General features: G+C 34.6%; 1 protein-coding gene across 7 annotated transcripts in view; it reads left to right on the forward strand.

Moving 5' to 3' along the window:
• LOC111506509 (serine/threonine-protein phosphatase 2B catalytic subunit 2) overlaps positions 1-20264 on the forward strand; it is a 306256-nt gene that overhangs the window by 258031 nt on the left and 27961 nt on the right. For 4 of the 7 annotated variants that reach the window (XM_023161595.2, XM_023161594.2, XM_023161593.2 and 1 more), the window contains exons 9-10: positions 956-1163; positions 17934-17966. In XM_023161595.2, coding sequence (XP_023017363.1) covers positions 956-1163; positions 17934-17966 — 241 coding nt within the window. The remainder of the gene's footprint in view (positions 1-955; positions 1164-17933; positions 17967-20264) is intronic. The other 3 variants (XM_023161597.2, XM_023161598.2, XM_023161599.2) reach the window with 1 other exon arrangement.

Consider the following 20264-nt stretch of genomic DNA (forward strand, 5'->3'; position numbering starts at 1 on the left):
ACTGACAGCGTCATGCCAATTTAATTGTCACTATCGCTAATAGCGACCTACTAGATAGATTAGTTTCGTATTTTCGCATTTATTATGTATCTCTGTAGTTGTTCGTAAAATAATTTTTTGCTGCGAACTGGTTTATTTTGGGCATAAAACCCAAGAGACATTTTTTGTTTAGAATGAAACAGGTTATCGGAAATGAATTTTTAAATGGTAAACAATTAATAAGACAAAAAGTTACATTGGAAATAAATTTTAGGGGTTGCGTTTTCCACCCCTCACAACCATGGGGTAAACTTCTGGCTGAGTGTCTTTTTGGTAGTACCAAACGTCAGGTTAATTTCAATATTGTAACTTTTTCAGTGCTTGTGAAAAAAATTGTTATACAAATTTTATGTACTCCCTTTAAGAGGCTGTATCTTAATAATGGATGCTCCAATGAAGTTTCTTTATATGAAAGATCCCATCTTTTTTTCGATGAGGAATCACCTCCTCAGATGTTTTACACTCATTTAGTTACACCCTGTATAATGGAATAAAATGTTTTACCACTTACCAATTCAGATCAGAGGTAATAAAGTACACTTTGATTTGATTGATTCGAAAAAATAATGCTTTTGTCCGCAAATGATCCGATTTTTGAGATACAGGTAATTGAAGTTCGTCTTAAAAATCGACTATTTATGTATTGCTCTGAAACCGGTCGAGATATGCAAATGAAAATTAGACAGGGGAGGCCGAACACTCTGTATAGAAAATGTGACGATTTTATTTTCACTGCAGCCTTGACTCCGGTTGAACAAAATGCTTGAATCGGATTTGGTCGAATTTTCCAGCTTCAATCACCATCAGATGAGTTTCGCTAGCTTTTTATTTTTGTCCGAGCATTGAATCTTCTAAAAATGCTCATAGACGAAGTACCATTGTCAGATCACTAACAAAAGTCGTTTCAAATTTTCAGGCAGCAGTACTGAAATACGAGAACAACGTCATGAACATCCGCCAGTTCAACTTCTCTCCCCACCCTTACTGGCTGCCCAACTTCATGGACGTGTTCACGTGGTCGTTGCCCTTCGTCGGTGAGAAGGTAACGGAGATGCTCGTCAACGTGCTCAACATCTGCTCCGACGACGAGCTCGTCTCCGACGGTGACGACGCTCTGGAAGAAGGTACGTCCTCCAAGTTGGTTTATTATCTGTTTCGACATTATTTCATGCTCTTGCTATGATTTCTTATGTTGAAACCGTCGAATGAACTGCATACGTATTTCGAAATGAGAGACTAGCGTCTAGGGACCACATATAATAATAATAATAATATGATTTTATTTCCTTGAGACGGTACAGGCTGTATGGAAAAAGTCAAAGGAAGGGTTTCATACAAAGTACATATACCATCAACAAACGAATAGCAAACACCACATAAAAAACATACAAATGGTTATACAGTGTCACACATAAAGTCCGCATCAAATGGGATTTTTTTTTGTTCATCTCTTCAAGCAACTTTTGATATCTCCATTAGGTTGTGCTTTAAAAATGATGCCAAATGACATGCATATGACCGATGAAGTGATTTTTCTTCCCTGTCAAATTTGACATTTTTTACCCATATACCAATTTTTAGCTCTCTAGTACAAATGTAGTTTTTTTACAGTTTTTCGTGAATTTGACATTTGCCGATTTCTCAAATTTAGCCAAATCTCAACAAAGTTAGTGCTTTATGCCTAACGTATCTTTCCAACGCATTTTTATTACCAAATTTTACTAAATACAACTCATTTCGCAAAAATTTAAAACACCAGAAAAAATTATGCCAAAAATGATGCAAAGTTGATACAGTTTTTAAAAACAGATAAATATTTCACTTTATTTCTACTTTTTGCGAAATAGCTTGATACATAAGCATAATTGAAAAACAATATCAATTAAAAGTCAATAATTTATTCTGTACTGCACTTTTCAAAAAGTTAAACTTTAATTTACTAATTACGAAAAATTACAACGCAATTAAACTAAGGGAGGGAAATGTACGAAAGTAATTTCACATTTACTAAATATCTTTTATGAGGTATGAATGAACAAAATTACTTCAGAAATCAATTTAGATTTTGTTGCCTAGAAAACTGAACCGTTAAAAATTCTAACAAACATTTGTTAAAATAAAGTTATAATTTAAATTAAGAACACTAAATCAAATCGAAACATATGCCTAAACCATTTAAATACCAATAGAAATACAAAATAAAAAGTCACATTTCGGTGTGCCTTCCACCACGTTCAATGCAATCAATTGTCCTTTTTAAAATATCTTTAACTGCATTCTTTATACTACGGGGTTTCGTGCTTACAACACATTCTCGAATAACTGCCACTAAATGGTTTATATCTCGAAAAGGTCTTTGCTTATACACCTTCTGTTTTAAGTAACCCCACAAGAAGAAATCTAGTAGGGTTATATCAGGAGATCTAGGCGGCCTAAAGTGTTCCATATTGCGACTGATTACTTTGCCCCTAAATATTTCTAAAAGACGCTCTTTAACCACCCTTGTAGTATGAATAGGTGCATCATCACACTGATACCACACAACATTTCTTACTTGAAGGGGTATATTATCCAAAACTTCAGATAGTTCGGTATTCACAAAGTGTAGGTAGTCCGCAGAATTTAAATTATGTTTAAAAAAGTATGGTCCTATAATTTGATCGTTTAATATGCCACACCATACATTCGTCTTAAACGAATATTGATCTCGACATTCGATTACGAAATGTGGGTTTTCTTTTGCCCACCATCTGCAGTTTTGCGAGCTCACAACACCATTTGAAGAGAAGGTCGCTTCATCTGTCCATAAAATTTGATAAGGAAAATGATAATTTTCTTCTTTTTCCCCTTGAAACCAAAAAGAAAAATACAAGCGCATATCGAAGTCCCTTTCTTTTAATGTATTGATAAATTTCGGTTTAAAAGACGTAAATTTATTTTTGTGTAAAATACGTCGTACACTCTCTCGGTTAACATCTGTTCTATCTGCAATATCTTGAATACTTGTTTTTTTATGTTCTACGACATCCAAACATATTTCAAATTACACTTCTTCAGTATGTCTAGACGGCTGATGTGCTTTTCTAAAATTACTCTCAACCGAGCCAGTAGGTTTAAACTTAGCTATTATCCTACTAACTGTTGACTGATGAATATTTCTTGCAGGATGTCTGGCATTGAAAATATCAGCTACTTGTCGGTGACCGGTATTCTCGCCGCATATTAAAACGATTTCAATTTTCTCTTGAAGATTCAGTATTTTTAACAACACACTAGACAACGAATACACTATTTTAAATCTAAAACTGATAAACACTTTTTTGAGTTATTCAAGAAATGTCATATGACAATAAAATATTTTGCTTATTCAGTTCAGTTCAATTGTTTCCACAGTACCTACCCTTAGTTTAATTTCGTTGTAATTTTTCGTAATTAGTAAATCATAGTTTAACTGTTTGAAAAGAGCAGTGAAGAATAAATTATTGACTTTTCATTGATATTGTTTTTTAATTATGCTTATGTATAAAGCTATTTCGCAAAAAGTAGAAATAAAGTGAAATATTTATCTGTTTTTAAAAACTGTATCAAGTTTGCATCATTTTTGGTATAATTTTTTCTGGTGTTTTAAATTTTTGCGAAATAAGTTGTATTTAGAATTGCAATTGGTATTAAAAATGCGTTGGAAAGATAAGTTAGGCATAAAGCACTAACTTTGTTGAGGTTTGGCTAAATTTGAGAAATCGGCAAATAAGTACATGAATAGATGAGAAAAAAAATTCCCTCAGAAGTGATGTTCTAAAAACTGTTCTATGGAGTAAAAGCAATTTTGCACTAGAAAATCTTTCAGATTTCGATTGAAAATGAAAATTGAGCTACTATTTTTCATGTTTTCCGGGATCGAATTAAATATTTCTGGAGCCCTGAAGTTTGGGGCATTTTGAGTTATTCTAAGTTTTGTTAAAGGCACTATAAAGTTATTTTGGTATTATACCCATGCTTAGAATCAATCTGGGGAAATGTATATTTTTTCTTATACATATACAGTGTGACTCACGGTCGATGGTAGGTTAGACGTTTCTGGAAAACGCATGATTTTTCTGAAAATTCCACCTCTCACATTTCCTTACCTGTTCTATCGATCTAAAATATTTTCAGCATTGCGGCGTTGCCACTTCCATCAAAAAGTCCTAGCAACTTTATTTTTTTGATATATTAATACATTTTTGGAATCGCGCTGGTATTTTAATACTTTTTTGTTATTAATGTCCTATATTTATCCCTATTTGTTTTCGAGATAAAAAATAAATTGTGCTAAATATGGTCCAAAACATAGCCTTAATTGAAATTAAGTACATCAGTACTCTCAATTCATGAAAAGTTGATAGTTTGATGATAGTTTGGACAAACTCGAAATATTCAAATAACACCAAGAAATCGACTCCATATCATACAGGGCGTGCTAAAATTACTATTATTTTCATTGTGCATAACAGTAGTCAAAAGTTCATTTTTTCAAATGAAACCCCTCGGTAAATTGAAATATGGTGAAAAATGCTTCAAGATGATATATCATGTCCCTATACCTAAATCGTCAAGTTTTCTCAATAAAGTCGCTTCTTCTAGAAATATTATTTTTTTTAGAATTTGGATTTAGGTAGCAGTGGAATTATCAAGCTTATAGCAGTTCGGTTACTTTTATAAGTAATTTACAAAGAGTTATCGACGGTGTTTCGAATCATCTTCCAAAATGAATGCAAATATCGATTATTCAAACGAAGTTCTTATGAAATTATTTATTCTACACATGAACAAAGTGATCAATTCATTGTCAGAACGTGTAAAAAATTCAACCAAATGTATCCTGAATTAACACCAATGAACTAGAGGAAGTTTGTAAGGTTACAAAATAATTTCCTTAACTATGGCTCAAAGTTTCCAGGGAACAACTGTACCAAAAATCAGTCATTTCTGGGTAAAAAGTAAGATTTGGTGGGCTAAAACATGTGAAAGTACAGACAATAACAGAATAGGATGATTCAAAATAACAAAATTGTAAACAAAATATCACATTTTCAAAATAAATGCTGAAAATGTTGTCCATTACATTCTAAACACTTCAAAATGTTTTTTTGTACGCGACTTGTGGTTGCTTTTTCAATTTCCTGGGGATCCAGATCTTCAATACTCTGCACTATTCGCAGTCGCAATTCTTCTTTGGTAGGCACTGGAGTACTGTATACCCTTTCTTTTAAAACACCTTATAAAAAAGTCAAGTGGCGTGAGATCGGGTGATCTCGGTGGCCAATCCCACGGCCCTAAACGCCTAAACCAACGATCGTCGAAGAGTTCGTCAAGTTTCCTGGAAACTTCCTGGGTGGAATGAGCTGGCGCTCCGTCCAATTGAAACCACGAATTCCTATATTCCTCTAAAGGCAAATTTTCTGCAGGAGGTTCGAGAGCTCAAACCCAACATTGAACGTATAATACGTTTTTGTACTTTAAAAACACAAGACGATGAAGTTGATGTTGCCCAGAAAGTCAAGCCATATCGTAGTCTACTTTCTACCTGTGCATAATAGAGCTGCAACAACTGATCAGGATTCAGAATTTCTTTTATATTCCCAAATTGAAAGGCAACTGTGTGGAGTTTGGAAACAAGATCCTCACAGTGAGATTTCCAATTGAGATAGTTATCAACATTTAATTCCAGAAATTTCGTTCTTGTGACATTAGTGGAGATCATAGGAAATCCAAATGAGATATATGAGGTATTTTGCGGGATACAAAATCTAAGGCATTTTGTTTTATCAATATTCAGAAAAAGACGATTTGCCGAGAACCAATTATAAACTGCGGATGAAGTTTCCTCACAGTTTTCCGTTATAGAACTTTCTCGGGTATTGAAAATTATAAGTGAGGTGTCATCTGCGTTCATAGTGAAGGATGCTGGCACAGGGAGATTATCAATGTCTTGATGTAAATTATGAATAGAAAAGGGCCAAGTACTGACCCTTGTGGGACACCCAAGTCGTTTTTCAAGTACCCAGATGACTCCGTTTTAATTGAGACATAATTCCATCTGTCACAAAGATATGACCGTATCCAATACAGAGGTGTACCCCCACACCATAGTGATACGAGTTTATCCAAAAGAATTCTGTGATTCATACAGTCAAATGCCCTGCTGATATCACAAAAAATCCCAACAGGGCAAATGTTGAAATATCCTATATTTCAATATTTGTATAACATCGTGATGTCACTAGCGATAAAATTTTCAAAGAAACGAGTGATATACAAACCATAACCTAAAATTACCAATACTAGACGCAATTGATGAAGAACTACCATATTACATGTACTCTACATTCATTGAGAATATAATAATGCAGTATTTTCTACAACATTGAACATTATGTTATTGTTATTCGAATGATTCGAGAGCTCCAGTGACGTGTAAGTAGAACAGTTCTAACAGGGGCGTGTTATAATATAACTTCGTGCTGAGTTCATGCGAAGCAGGTGTGGTCTCTAGACGATTCTTCCAATGAGTGTTTCCAAACACAAGGTCATATGAGATTTCAGTACATTTATCGAACGAATCTATTCCCTGATTTAACAAGTAATAGTGAAGTGACAAATTACCAACTAAATATTGAAAACCAGAAGGTTGAAATGTTTTTCCGTTAACCAGCTGTCGCTCCCGACGAACGACAACTATCAAAAAGTCCAAACTTGTGCGAGCTAAGGACTAACGAGGTCTCACCGTTTAACGTATGATTCCAATTATAATAACACTATGGGATATTCTGGAAAAGTAGTTGCTACAGAGAAAGCTGTACAATTACACTTAGAATTATTATAATTCTCATGGTTTGTGAATACATAATTGGACACACATGTCAAATGGATAATTACATAAATACTTATTCATAAGAAACAAGAAGTTTGTCAACTTTTCACTTTGTGATTCCATCCATACCAAATTTTCCAGTAGTACCTGATTCAGGATGACACTATGATTCCTCATCAAGTCCATTAGCTCAATTTTCTAGTGAATGAAATCGCGTGATACTTTACTATCGCTTGTAAATTTTAGTCAGAAATGTCATCGATGTTGTTTACCTGTGCTTGCTAATTGGTAATTATTACTTGTTAATTGAGTTTGTAGAAATTGACTCTGTGTGATTTTCAATTTAAAATTGTTTTTTTGTTCTAAATGATATCTTAATATCAGATTGTTTCAAAAGTTTTGTCCGTTTTCAAGAGTCTACTTCGTACTGTAATATCTTAGTGAATACTGTATCTGTATATGTAGAGTAGGGTGGGTGAGTGTATGCTCACAGTACTTGGCCACATGTGACCCATTGTACATCCTCCTGAGGTCATCGTCCATTCTGTCTTTTCCAGGAAGGCAGACAGGTCACTGGAAGAAATCTCCGTTATATCGGCAGGTGTAGGCCAAGACTAGCCGAACACACACTCTCTTATTAACGATAACTCCAGGCACTCGCATAGGACATTTCTGACAGTCTCATCTTCCTGTTCACACATTCTGCATAGAGGTGTGTCCACTATCCCCATATTTGAGGATTGAACATGGGTGTAACAATTGGCTAGGTGCTACTGGGTCCTAAAATCCTTAGACCAGCTGCTTCCTCAGCTGAAGAGTCGGCAATGCGATTACCTTTACTCCTGTCGTGCCATCTAACCCACCTCAGGATAATGGCTAAATATTGGTGGCACTCTAGTACTAGCCCTGAGGAAACACGTTGTCTGTTCAAGGCTAATAGTGCTTGTCTGCTATCAGTGCAGATTGTTATGTTTTTGCCAGAAATGCCTTTTCTGGTTATTTCTTTTGTGGTGATTGAGATACCAGCCAGTTCTGTTTGGACCTCGCTGGTATTTCTTTCCATTCCACATCCTGAGCCTTCTTTGGTTTTTGAGCCATCTGTATATAAGCGTATTGTATTTGTAGCATCTGACTCTGTGTTCTGTTTTATTTGTATTTCGTAGGGTTTATTCAACACAAACCTGGTTACAATTGCATCACTGATTGCCTGCAGCAGAGGTTGCGCAGTAAGCGCTTCTCGCCATTGGCTCATTCTGTCTGTTTAAATTTGTTTGAAATCTGTTTTTCCGTTAATCAGCTGTCGCCCCCATACAAACGACAACTCTCAGAAGTTGGGAAAACTGTGCGAACTAAGGACTAACGAGATCTTACTTTTTAACTTGTGATTCCTAACACGGATCAATTGATCCATTCCTACTTCGAGGTTTACACCAGCCGTGCGCAATCGTACCATGGCCATTAACGCAACCTCCTTAACGTACAGGTCCAGAGGGGTCGGACCAGTAATTAATTCCATTGCCTCAGTCGGTGTTGTTCTCATGGCTCCTGTGATGTTCAAACAAGCCAGTCGTTGTATTTGATATAATTTTTTAATGACCGTTGCTTGTAGAACTGTCGGTCCTCATGTGATGGCTCCGTACGTTAACATAGGTCTTATTATGGCAGTGTAGATCCAGGTGACCACACGGGGTGAAAGACCCCATGCGCGTCCCACTGTCCTCCGACATTGCTAATAAGCCACATATGCTTTTTTTGCTCTACTCTGCAGGTGAGAGTTCCATGTTAGCTTCCTGTCGAGGATAGTACCAAGGTATTTCACCTCTTCAGAGAAAGGTTCAGTTTGCTTTTGAAGATTTCGGGACGTTTCAAGCCCGTTGAACTTCTTTTCCTGGTGAAAAGGACCATCTCAGTCTTCTTGGGATTGATCGACAGTGAGTGTTCCTCACACCATGTTTCTATCAATTTGAGACCATCCTGCGCTCTATCGCACAGTGTGTTCACAAATTTGCCGGTCAGCAATATCAATGTCATCTGCGTATGCAATTGTGTAGAATCCATTATTGTTGAGGTGATTAATCAGGGTATCCAGATGTTCCAGAGAAGGGGTGATAAGACCTCTCCCTGTGGACATCCTCTCATGACCAGTCCTCTCACTATGATGTCTTCTACATTGATACTTATTGCTCTACTAGAGAGAATCTTGAGTATCCATTCTCCTACTCCCACTCACCGTTTATGATGCCAAATGCCAGGCATTTGGCATCTTGACTATCCATTCTTCTACTCCCCCCACTCACCGTTTATGATGGGTTAGGTATCATTGCGAAATGCCAGGAATTTGGTATTTTGAGTATCCATTCTCCTACTCCCACTCATCGTTTATGGTGGGTTAGGTAGGTGCGTTTATTAACAATATCATTGCCAAATGCCTGGCATTTGGCAATGATATTGTTAATAAACACACTGTTCGACAATGGGTTGCTTCAAGATAATGGTGGACCTACAGTAAGAGATGAGGATTTCAGGACCCTGATGGAGACTCACCGTTTGTGATGGGCTATTCATCTTGAGGCTAAAATTTTCTGAACGAAATTTCGCAAACCAAGGTCGAACAGTACTTTCATAAAAAATATCATTGCCAAATGCCTGGTTAATTTTTCTGGATGTTTCGGCAGAGCTTTGAGTCAATTTGAATCCGTAGAAAAAAAATGGCCAAAAATCGTTCAAGAACATCATACAGTAATGAGCAGTAGAATAAATATTTATTGAGATATGGAGCTACAGAAACACGTGATATCAAAACAGAGATAACTTTTGAAACAACATAATACATTTCAACTAATGTGGATGGTAGATTGTTGATATTGATATAATAAAAATAATTTATCAAGTTATTAAAAAAACACACAAAAAAGTATTAAAAATCTATTGCCAAATATGTAGTACATAAATTTTTTTAAGAATAATGAAAAGGTGCCACTCCACTAGGTGAATGAATGAAAAGTCTAACTATTTTCAGTAAAAAATATCCCCTGTTACATAATTTTTCACTTATTTTGTGCGTTTGTTCATTTCCTGAATGGCAAAATAATAAATTTTGAATAGATCCTATCAACAATCTCTAGATGACATTTCAGGATTTAATAAAGGGATTTCAGGATTTACTAAAGCGCGGCAGAAAAATATACAGGGGGATACCTTGTACTCGGTTGAGTACCTCCACCAGATATTAGCCTCTTGTGTAAGGCCGCCCGTGAAGGATAAAGGTTCAGATTAGTAAAAAAAAAATGATTATCAGAAATTCTCGAGCGCGTCAGATTAAGGTAGGGCGAGTTAATTACCTGCTAAAAAGTGTACATTCCAGTAATCTGACAATTTGAGAGTGACGTAAAGAAAGGGGAGGGCAGCAAAGTTGTAAAAAAATAACGTCATTTCGACCTACTCGAGCGTAGCATTTTTTTTATTTTGAAGGAACTAATTCAAGTGTAACGAAAAATATATAATCTGACGATTTCCGCAACCCAAAATGACAAAAATTCGTCGATAAAATTTAGTTCGTTACTCTTCCACCTTTTCTCTATCTATTACTCTCTCACTCGGTCCCCACTCTGAATTCTGTTGCCATGACGCCATCACAGCTGATCATAGAGACTCGTTCCTGATGAAGATTAATATGATGAATAATTAATAAATTGATTACAAAAAATTAAATTTGTTTGAGCTTATTTTTTAATTATTTTATTATAAATGTAAGTATTCTATTTAAAAAACATATACTTATTTATTTGCATGATATTTTCTGAGCTTTTCAATTGATTAAGTTCAATGTGATTTTTTTTTTTTGTCAGAATAGGCGAATCCCTGTAGATAATCGTCAGATTATGAGACAGCACGTCTAGAACATGAACTATTTATATCTTAATCTGACGCACTTGAGTATTTCAAAATGGCGAATTTTTGTTGCACATTATAATGATGGCCGCGAGTTTGCGTCAGATCGAAATCGTCAGAATATTGAATGAAAGCTTTTTTTGGGTGCACTTAATACTCCCTTAGAAAATCTGACGCGCTCGATTAAATTTTTTTCTTTTCACTTTAAACCCTTATGTACAACCACCCGCATCATGCAAACGATCAGATTAACATACGAACATTATTAAAAATACGTAGGACATTGATGCTATCAATATCTGACGCGCTCGAGTATGTCCATGCAACAGTATTTTTTACATATTTAAAAATCTATAGCAGCTTCCCCCACCGATGAAAAAGTATATATTATATAACATTTTTTTCTTCTTATCATCTAAGCCTTGCAACCTAATATGTCTCTATGACGCTCGGGTAAATCCCCATTTTGCATCGTTGTCTCCCCTCCTATAACTGTCTCGTACTAATTGTTTATGATATAGATACGCTGTCTGTTTTTCTCCAAAAATTATTATTTATTAACATTATGTTTCCTTTAAAGGATTCCACCTCAGATATAATACACTTGTGCCAGCGTTGTGCTAGCCGTCCTTTCATATGTCTCTTGTACTTTGAAAACAGGAGAAAGTCACAGGAGAACAAATCTGGTTAATATGGTGGCTGAGGCATGATTACGGTGTTATTTCTGGCCAAATAATTACGAACAAGCGAAAGCCATGTTCAAAACGGGTGTATCAATATAAAAAATCGCTAATCGATTGCGAAATTTGAACATTCACCTCATTTTTCAACGGTCCACGTATATTTTTGGAATATTTTTCCTTTCGTTTGATTCAGTTGAGCAAATGTATTTTTTTTTTTCGTTAAAGCTAAAGCATTATCATTGTTGTCATTTACATATAAACTTTTTATTAGTTTTGTACTACCTTCGAAGTAAATCTGTCTGTTATGGTTCTTTTCTAGCTTTCAAAAGTTTTCTACGAACTTGAAGATAATTTATAAATGTATGCAGTCCATTCGAAAGGTTTTTTCTGTACATAAATTTAAAATTCACCAAACTGGGTTTAATATGATCTGCCAAAGAATATCTGACTCAGCATGTCAATCTGTTACTCGATAAATCCCGTAGAATTTTTTGCCGTTGAATAAAAATCTTTTAATCACCATAGTGAATTTTATAGCGTGTTTCGCTTCTGGAAACAATAATTCAACTATTCAAATTTGTAGAACAAAACATAACGCGCGGTTAATAATGGAGTGGACGATCAATATCGTCATATTTTAATTGCAAATTTATTCAGATATTCTTTTGGTTTAAAAACACCAATAACGTACACACGAAAAACAGTGTAAATATATTAAAATCAAATAGATAAACTAAACACTTAACGGATTGTTACAAAAACACGCTTGTTATTTTTTGATTAAAACAAAGAATTCAAAAAATATGTCTCTGTTACATTTTTTCAATGCTACTTGGAAAATCAGATGGTAAGGTTCAGTTTTATATTTTCGAATTTTACTTGCTTTTCAAATTATAGTAAATTTAAATAGATTGCCTGTCTAGTGAAGTATCTGTAAATGGTTTTTGTTTGGTATTTTTTTCTATTCGCGTCGCGTTTCCATGCAAAATTTTTCGAAAACTCTTAATTATGCTCTAGCGAATTATCAAAGTATCGCACTACTGCAAACCACAAATCTAATTATCCCGAACCATGATTATTATTATCCTATTAAAAGTGGCTACACTTCAATTTATGAATGCGGTAAACGAATTCGTAATTGCGTTTCTGTTTTCAGGGTAATTATGATGCTAATTGCATTTGCGAAATTCATTTTCCACTCGAATAATTCGAATGATATTAATTCGTGTTTGAATTTTGGGTCCCACTTTAAAAATACTTGTTATCCATACAAAAATGGTTTTGGATTTTTCGGTTGGATTTAATTTAAATTCTGATGATTAGATGAAACACCCACAAATCGTAGACACTCAACGAAGTAGAATATTTGGTTTTGTGTTCCTTGAAAATATTTTTGAAAAAAGCACTGGCAAGCCTAAAATTTTGATAAAACCCAAAATGTTCGTAGTGGTTCAATTCTATGACATTACTACAAACACCTTGAACTTTTGTTCGACTGTTGACGATGTTTTTTGGTGAATGTTACAAGTTTAGAATTCCATTGCTAAAAAGGCATTACCAGATTTGAAATCTGTGGAAGAAAAATACAGAGTGTCCCATGTAAAACTCCTGGGGCAAATATCTGGAAAATGAAAGAGAATATTCATATTTCGTGAAAGCAGATGATTTTGATGTCTAACGGTACTTTTATTTACGTAGAGATGCAGCACTAGGTGTCATCCGTTAGGGCGTCACGACGCCATTTTTTTTTCAGTGGTAACCCAGATTTTTCACTTTATTTTTAGATTCTGTATCAAATTCTGAATTCAGCCATATGACACACTTGTAGTTTCCTTTGAATACTGATGAAAATGTCAAATGTCAATGTTGTTGCATATTATAAAAATGGCCATTGATAAGACAAAATATATGCATTAATACGAGTTTAATAAAATTAATCCATCAGTTATAATTGTATTGCCTATTCGGTACCATCTAGTTGTGTCTCTCTGTAAAATCGTAGACAATATAAACTGAATTAAATGTTTCAAATGACCAAAAAATATTTTTTTGTACAACTGTCATTAAAAGTGACTTTTTTATATTAAAAGTATTAAAAGATGATGTTTGCAAAGTAACGTGTTGTATTTTCAACACGATTTTTTTCAACCAAATAGCAATAAACAAAACAAATATTAAATTTTCAAGGAAGTTTTATTATGAACAATAAATACAAATACAATTGAATTCTGTTACAAATGTATTATACAGGGTATTAATTAATTATATACCATAAATTTAACAGACGATTCTTTAGGTAATTTTAAGACGAAATGTTCATATAAACATGGGTCCGCAAATCCTTCGTTCTTAAGATGCAGGGTGTTGAAAAAAAAAAGTTATTTGTAAATATCTTAAATATCCTTTACCTAATTTCGTCGTAATTTGGCAATGGTATCTATAAAATTAAGGAGCTAATTTGGCCCGAGCGTGATTCAAGTCCAGTGGCGTCTCGAGCGGGATTTGAACGATTATTTTTGACTTGAAAATGTACGCCACTGACTTTTGTGTAATTTTTATTATTTTTTTGGATTAAGCAATTAGAAATACAACTTTTTTGTCTCCTAAATTTTTTTCATATCTTAGTTTTTAAGAAAAAAAGTCGACCTAATTGCATATCCCTGGACTTCACAAGGAATAATATGGGGAATTAAATGTTTCTTTTGGAAATTATTATTTTTACAATTTTTCATTACTCATTATGTAACAATAACAACAAATATTTAATAACATTAACATATAGACTAACGTATTGCACTAAATTAAGTGTTGGAAATGGCCTTCTTCGGCTTCAATACAACCGTCTAGCCGCCGCATCATTGAATTTCGCACTCTTCTGAAAATACCTGGCATATTTTTTATTATGTCACATGATTTTAATGATTTTATTCCGTAAATGCTCTTCACTTTGAATAGCAGTTTTGTATACCAACGCTTTAAGGTGTCCCCAGAGAAAATAATCTAAGGGATTCATTTCGGGCGAGCGTGATACTATTTTTCAAATCATCTGCATTTTGTGGACGCGCATATAAATTGAATTGAAATATTCTCACAAAAAGAAATCTAGTGGAGTAATATCTGGACGTCGAGCTGGCCATGGTAATGGACCCTTATTTGCAATCCATTTCTCATTAAAACTGTGATCCAAATATTGGGTAACTATTATATCATTATGCGGAGGTGCCCTATCTTGTTGAAACAACATATTCAGTCGAGTTTGTATTGGTAAATTCTCCAAATGGTTCGGCAACACATGTTGGAGGGAAACCAAGTACCTCTCCCCATTGAGAATTTCTTCAAAAAAATGAGGTCCTATCAAATAAATAACCATCAATGATTCCGCACCAAATATCAGTTCCTCACACAGACTGAAATCTCGTTTTTTTGCATCCAACGAGGGTTCACCAATAGTGACAATTATGTTTGTTTATTAGACTGTTGTTATGGCTTTCATCACTCCATAATATTTTGTTCAGAAACTGATCATCATCGTGAATACGGCTAGACAACCATGAATCTTTTATCAGCATCTCCTGAATATGGGAATAGATTAAAGTTATTAAAAATAAAACATAAATTATCACCTGGATTAAGTCCTTGAACCAGAAGTATTTTGCATGGGTGGAATTTGTTTTTTGGCAAAGACGTTGTATCGACGATTTCGAAATATCACTGCTACGTGTCTGGTAGAGCTATGTGGTTCCAATACCATTTGATATAACACTGCAATAGTGTGATTCTCATATGTAGCCGTTTTTTTCTCTTTCGTTCATTAAAACATCCATTTTGTGCCAAAAATTTGGCTAAGCTAACGAATGTTTTGTCTGACGGTAATCTTCTGTCAGGATACCGATAAGCGTATATTCTCACTGCTTCTTTTGAATTACTTTTTGCTTCGCCATAAATACATATAATATCAAACTTTTCTGCATTTGAAAATTGCCTTTTTTCATCAGTATTCAAGGGAAACTGCAAGTGTGCTATATAGCTGAATTCAGAATTTGATGCAGAATCCAAAAACAAAAAATCTAAATCTGGGTTACCATTCAACAAAATTGGCGTCGGTGTCACGACGCCCTAACGAACGACGCCTAGTGCTAGATCTATACGTAAATAACAATGACATCGAAATCATCTGCTTTCACGAAATATTGATATTCTCTTTAATTTTCCAGGTATTTGCCCGCTGAGTTTTATATAGGACATTCTGTAGAGTTGAAATGAGTCAAATGTTAAAATCGTCTTGAAAATATGCAGTGTTATAGTAACGGCAAAAATATTATCTTATACATAGAATAAAACATCTTTCACCGTTGTTTTTATTGAAGACTTGATTCGGGTTTATAGCGGGGCATTAGTAAGGCCAAGCCTCGTTTAGTATATCACTGCATGGTTCGTTTCCCAGTTGTTCCTGGAAAACCAACAACAAATCGTTCATTGATATGAGCTTTTTTTTGTAGATTGTAACTATGATTTTGTACGAGTGATGAATGCTCATCGTTTTGCTAGATTACTAATTGAAGGTATTCGATTTGCCCCACGTTGGGCGCCAAAGGATGGGATGAGGACGAAACAATCAATTGAGAGAGAATTCTCCTCTTCTCACTATGAGAAGTCGTAAAAACATTCATATGGGTAGTTAATTTTTCCCAAAAGCTAATATGTCCTAAAAATTATTGTTTTCAATTAAATATCAGAAGATCTGCCTCCATAACATTTGTATTTCTATTTTTTCTATCAGCTCAATTTCTCTATCAGATAGTAACGTACTGATAAAGTTACTGTTAGTTGAGTACTGGTGAAATCCACAAGACATTTTGAAAAATTGCTTATCTCTACTTTTATGTTAGACGCGACTTCTTACAGGATGAGGCTTTTCAAAATATATTTGCAATGCTACAGAATTATATTCAATAATAAAATAACACCCTTAGAGTCTTAATAAACACTCCGAAAGAAGTTACAGCGTTATAGCTTTATTCATTCAACTTACTTTCCAGAAAAGTAATTCAAAGTTTGTTTATATTCTCTATGGACTAATATAAAAAACCAGCATTAAAGTAGCTCATAAATTTTCTTATGCACTACAAATTCTAGACAGCCTGAAAGCCAAGATGGTGCAAACTTTTAAGCTCTGAGAATCATTAAGTTAATGATAAAATGTATGTTAGGCAAACTAAATGAACTATAAAGACCTCCCTCAGAGGGCATATTAAACATATTCGGTGTCGTAGAAGATAAGTTCTAGGGTTTATCAACACATTTACCACAATAGTCAAGAAAGTCAATTCTCTTTTATCGATAGTGTCTCGAGAACAAATCCTCTTGTAAGATTAAACAAATGTTAGGTGAATTCGGAACCTCGTACATGATATTGTACATAATTCAGATTCATTGAAAAAGAATGTGTCAACCATATGTATTGAAACTATTTTTGTCATTATATTACATTCAATATTCATTATTATAACTGTAATCATGTCAAGTCTTATAAATAGCCGGCTTCATTCAACGAATCGAATATAAAAATGAAATCCATATACATATACTGTGAGTGAAAAGGTCATTGTAATAGGATTTCATCACTAAGAAAGAAAATTCAGGAAGCTCAAATCGTAATCTGAAAAAAAATTACGTTGCCAAAGTCTGTTCCTTTTCGTTTACAAGTCCTCCTTGAAATTGCTTCGGTTCTTTGGTGACAGTTGTTTGCTTATCACCATGTTTTACAATAGACTTACATAACGTTAGCTCTCTTAAATATAGAGCTAAGTAAAAAAGTAATTTCTCAATTAACTCATTTTATTCACAGGTTTTAAGAAATACTAACGTCTTGAAAACGTTAAAAACCTATGTTGTTATCATTAGAGAAATCCAAAACCATGTTCTTTTCATTTTGTCACTGAAATTTGTACTAATTCGAGTAAAGTTTAGTTGGAATGCGACCCAGTAATAGTCCTGTCTGAAAATGTTACTAACCGCCATTTGTGTTTTGCATGGAATTTTCCTTTGAATGATAAAAAATACCCAATAAAGACCTCTTGATAGCGTGAACCGACGGTGAATTTGTGTGACAGAGTTTGAGCCCCTAGAGCCTGACGAATCCCAAAATCCCGCCGGTTACGCTTGAAACGACTCCCAACCCCCTCGATGTGTTTACTCTTATTTTTTTCCAAGACCCAAGTAGCATCTTGTCCATATTTTTATTGTACGATATGAGGTTGTAGTTAACGACAAATATCCACATACAAAAGTATTTTTCTCTCTAAAAGAGCACTGCATAACTCTTCGGCACATTTGTTTGAAATTTTTCTCTATTCGAAACACAGTGATTTAATGCACTCGTATTGCTTATGTTTTTTCTCCTATTCTGACACTTCTATTTTTCACTACTTTGTCTATAAACTCGCCTTGGATCGCGCCCTACACAGCGAAACAGGCTAAAATTGTTATAAAAAAACCTGGTAAGTTATCACAGAACATGCAGCTTGGACAGAGGAGTTTCAATTAATAACACGGGTGTGAAAGCTGCAACTGTTTTTCCAGAACGTTCTTTCATTGCCTTTCAATAGCCAAAAAACATTGATTTGTGACTGTACGAAACGTTTTATCAAAGAAGTGAATGAAACTTTGAAAATTAGTTGGGGCATTGTTGAGGCCGAAAGGCACACCTTTGAATTAATAATGTTTGTCCGTTTCTTGCCAATATAGTCATGAATCGTCATTGGCAAGAGCTTCGAAGAGAGCATATAGAATCTACGACGTGATTTTGTTTCAATTAACAAACAACGAGAAACATAATCTTTTGATGGGCAAGAAAATTCCCATTTCCATAACCAGTTCTAAACTAGTGGCACCGAATGGTTTTGTCCCTAAGTTACACTATCTAGATTGTTATTCTGAACCGCTAGAAAGGAAAGATACCAACCTCGAAAGTTCAACTTGATTTTGCTTGACATAGTTGCCAGATCTAGAGATGGCAAAAACTGCAACACCGAATTCTGCACAAACCTAAACCGTTGTGGCATACAATGACCAATGTCTTTCATGTGTATTGATACTGTAACTTTGATACAGAAAGCTAACTGATTTTATCCCTACTCGGAAAGAAAAGTATTTCACTCATGTAGCAAGAGACCAAGATAGATGCCACCTACTCCCTTCTATGGAGTCACAATATAAATTGTGGTGTCAAACTAGAACTTGAAAAGTCTTCAAGATGTATATTGACACATAGTAGCAGAAAAGTATCTTAGTGATTCTTTAAAATGAATCATCCTCAATCCTGTAGGTATTCTGAAGTAGTAACTTTCCATTATTTTTCTTTTCAATAGAAATGGGAAATTTTAAGGAAACCATGATAGAGGTACAACTGTAGTTTCAAAGATTGGTGAACCGTCTAGTCAAGTTATCTGTACCCAAAATGAATGGCATGAATGACAACGTTTAGAATAGGAACTTTATTAGGCCTCCATGCTTTTCGTGACGTTTAGAAAAGTTCAGAGCAAGCTGGCCACAGTTTTGTGCCAGACAGTTCCAAAAGCTAGACGTGGTAGAAGAAGCTGATTGTTTCTTATGAAAGGAAATGAATATGAATGACTTGAAACTCAAACGAAGTCGATTATTGTCGAATGATTTTGGTAGACCACTAAGGAGTGTATTAGATATGAGAATCCTTAGAGAAATTTTGAAAATAATGGCAGTTCTCTGGATGCACCATCTATATCCAGAATATGTCGGATCGATTTGGGATATAATGGAAAATATTCTCCAATGAAAGTTACTGGCTATCGAATGGAATGAAATGATCGATTGAAGGAAAAATTGTTGCCGCTTTCAAACTCGTTTTAATAACACACCCGCCTTAATATCATTTTTAATTGTTTTTCTTTTGTTCGAAAATTAATCCGCGTGTTGTGCCAGTTTTATTTGTGGAACAATACTTATTGACTAATAACGCTACTTCATGGTTTTCGGGACACCACTTTCACACGAAAATTTGACTGTTTTTCAATATTTGAAGAATATTGAAAATTAGGTAGAATCATTACTAATGGAATGGTATCACATAATATTGAAGCATGTTGCTAGTAAATTTTCAAAGGTTTCTTAGATGTTCAATGAATATGTCTAAATATTTTTCTGTGGAAAAAAATGTACTCTATTTGAAAAAACATTAGTTGTAGAGGATTCCAGTAAAAATAATATGTGTTGGTTATAACTGAGAAATAACTATCAACTCGATAAAATGATGAAAATAAAGTTAATCGTCAACACCTATATGCTTTCACGGCTGGCGTCAATATTTTACTTAGTTTCCGGTTCTGCCGTGGCATTGGTTACAATCTCCAAACGTTTCAACTGCAACTGCGGCAATCATCTTCAGTAACGTGGTCGAAGTACTCTTCTTATTAACTGGTGTCAGTTGATACCTCAAAAGAGTACTTGGACAACGCCACTGAAGATGGCTGCAGCAGTTGAAACGTTTGGAGATTGTAACCAAATAAGACCACGGCAAAATTGGGAAACTAACCAAAACAGTCCCAACTGAGTTTGTTTTGTGACCACCGCTTACTTGGAAATCTCGAAAATTGAAATAAATAATGAGAAACCCTACGTCAGCTTTGGATATTGGGCTATGCAATTTGAAATTATCATTCTGATATATAAAAAATCGGTTACGGAAATTTGACCGAAACTTTTCAATATTGTGTTCCTTTGTTCTAATTTTTTTTGGGACACATTTGACCTATATATGGAAA

This window comes from Leptinotarsa decemlineata, unplaced genomic scaffold (assembly GCF_025532065.1).
Source record: "Leptinotarsa decemlineata unplaced genomic scaffold, Ldec_3_MD MMD2_P_RNA_scaffold_2, whole genome shotgun sequence".
Classification (NCBI taxonomy): domain Eukaryota; kingdom Metazoa; phylum Arthropoda; class Insecta; order Coleoptera; family Chrysomelidae; genus Leptinotarsa; species Leptinotarsa decemlineata.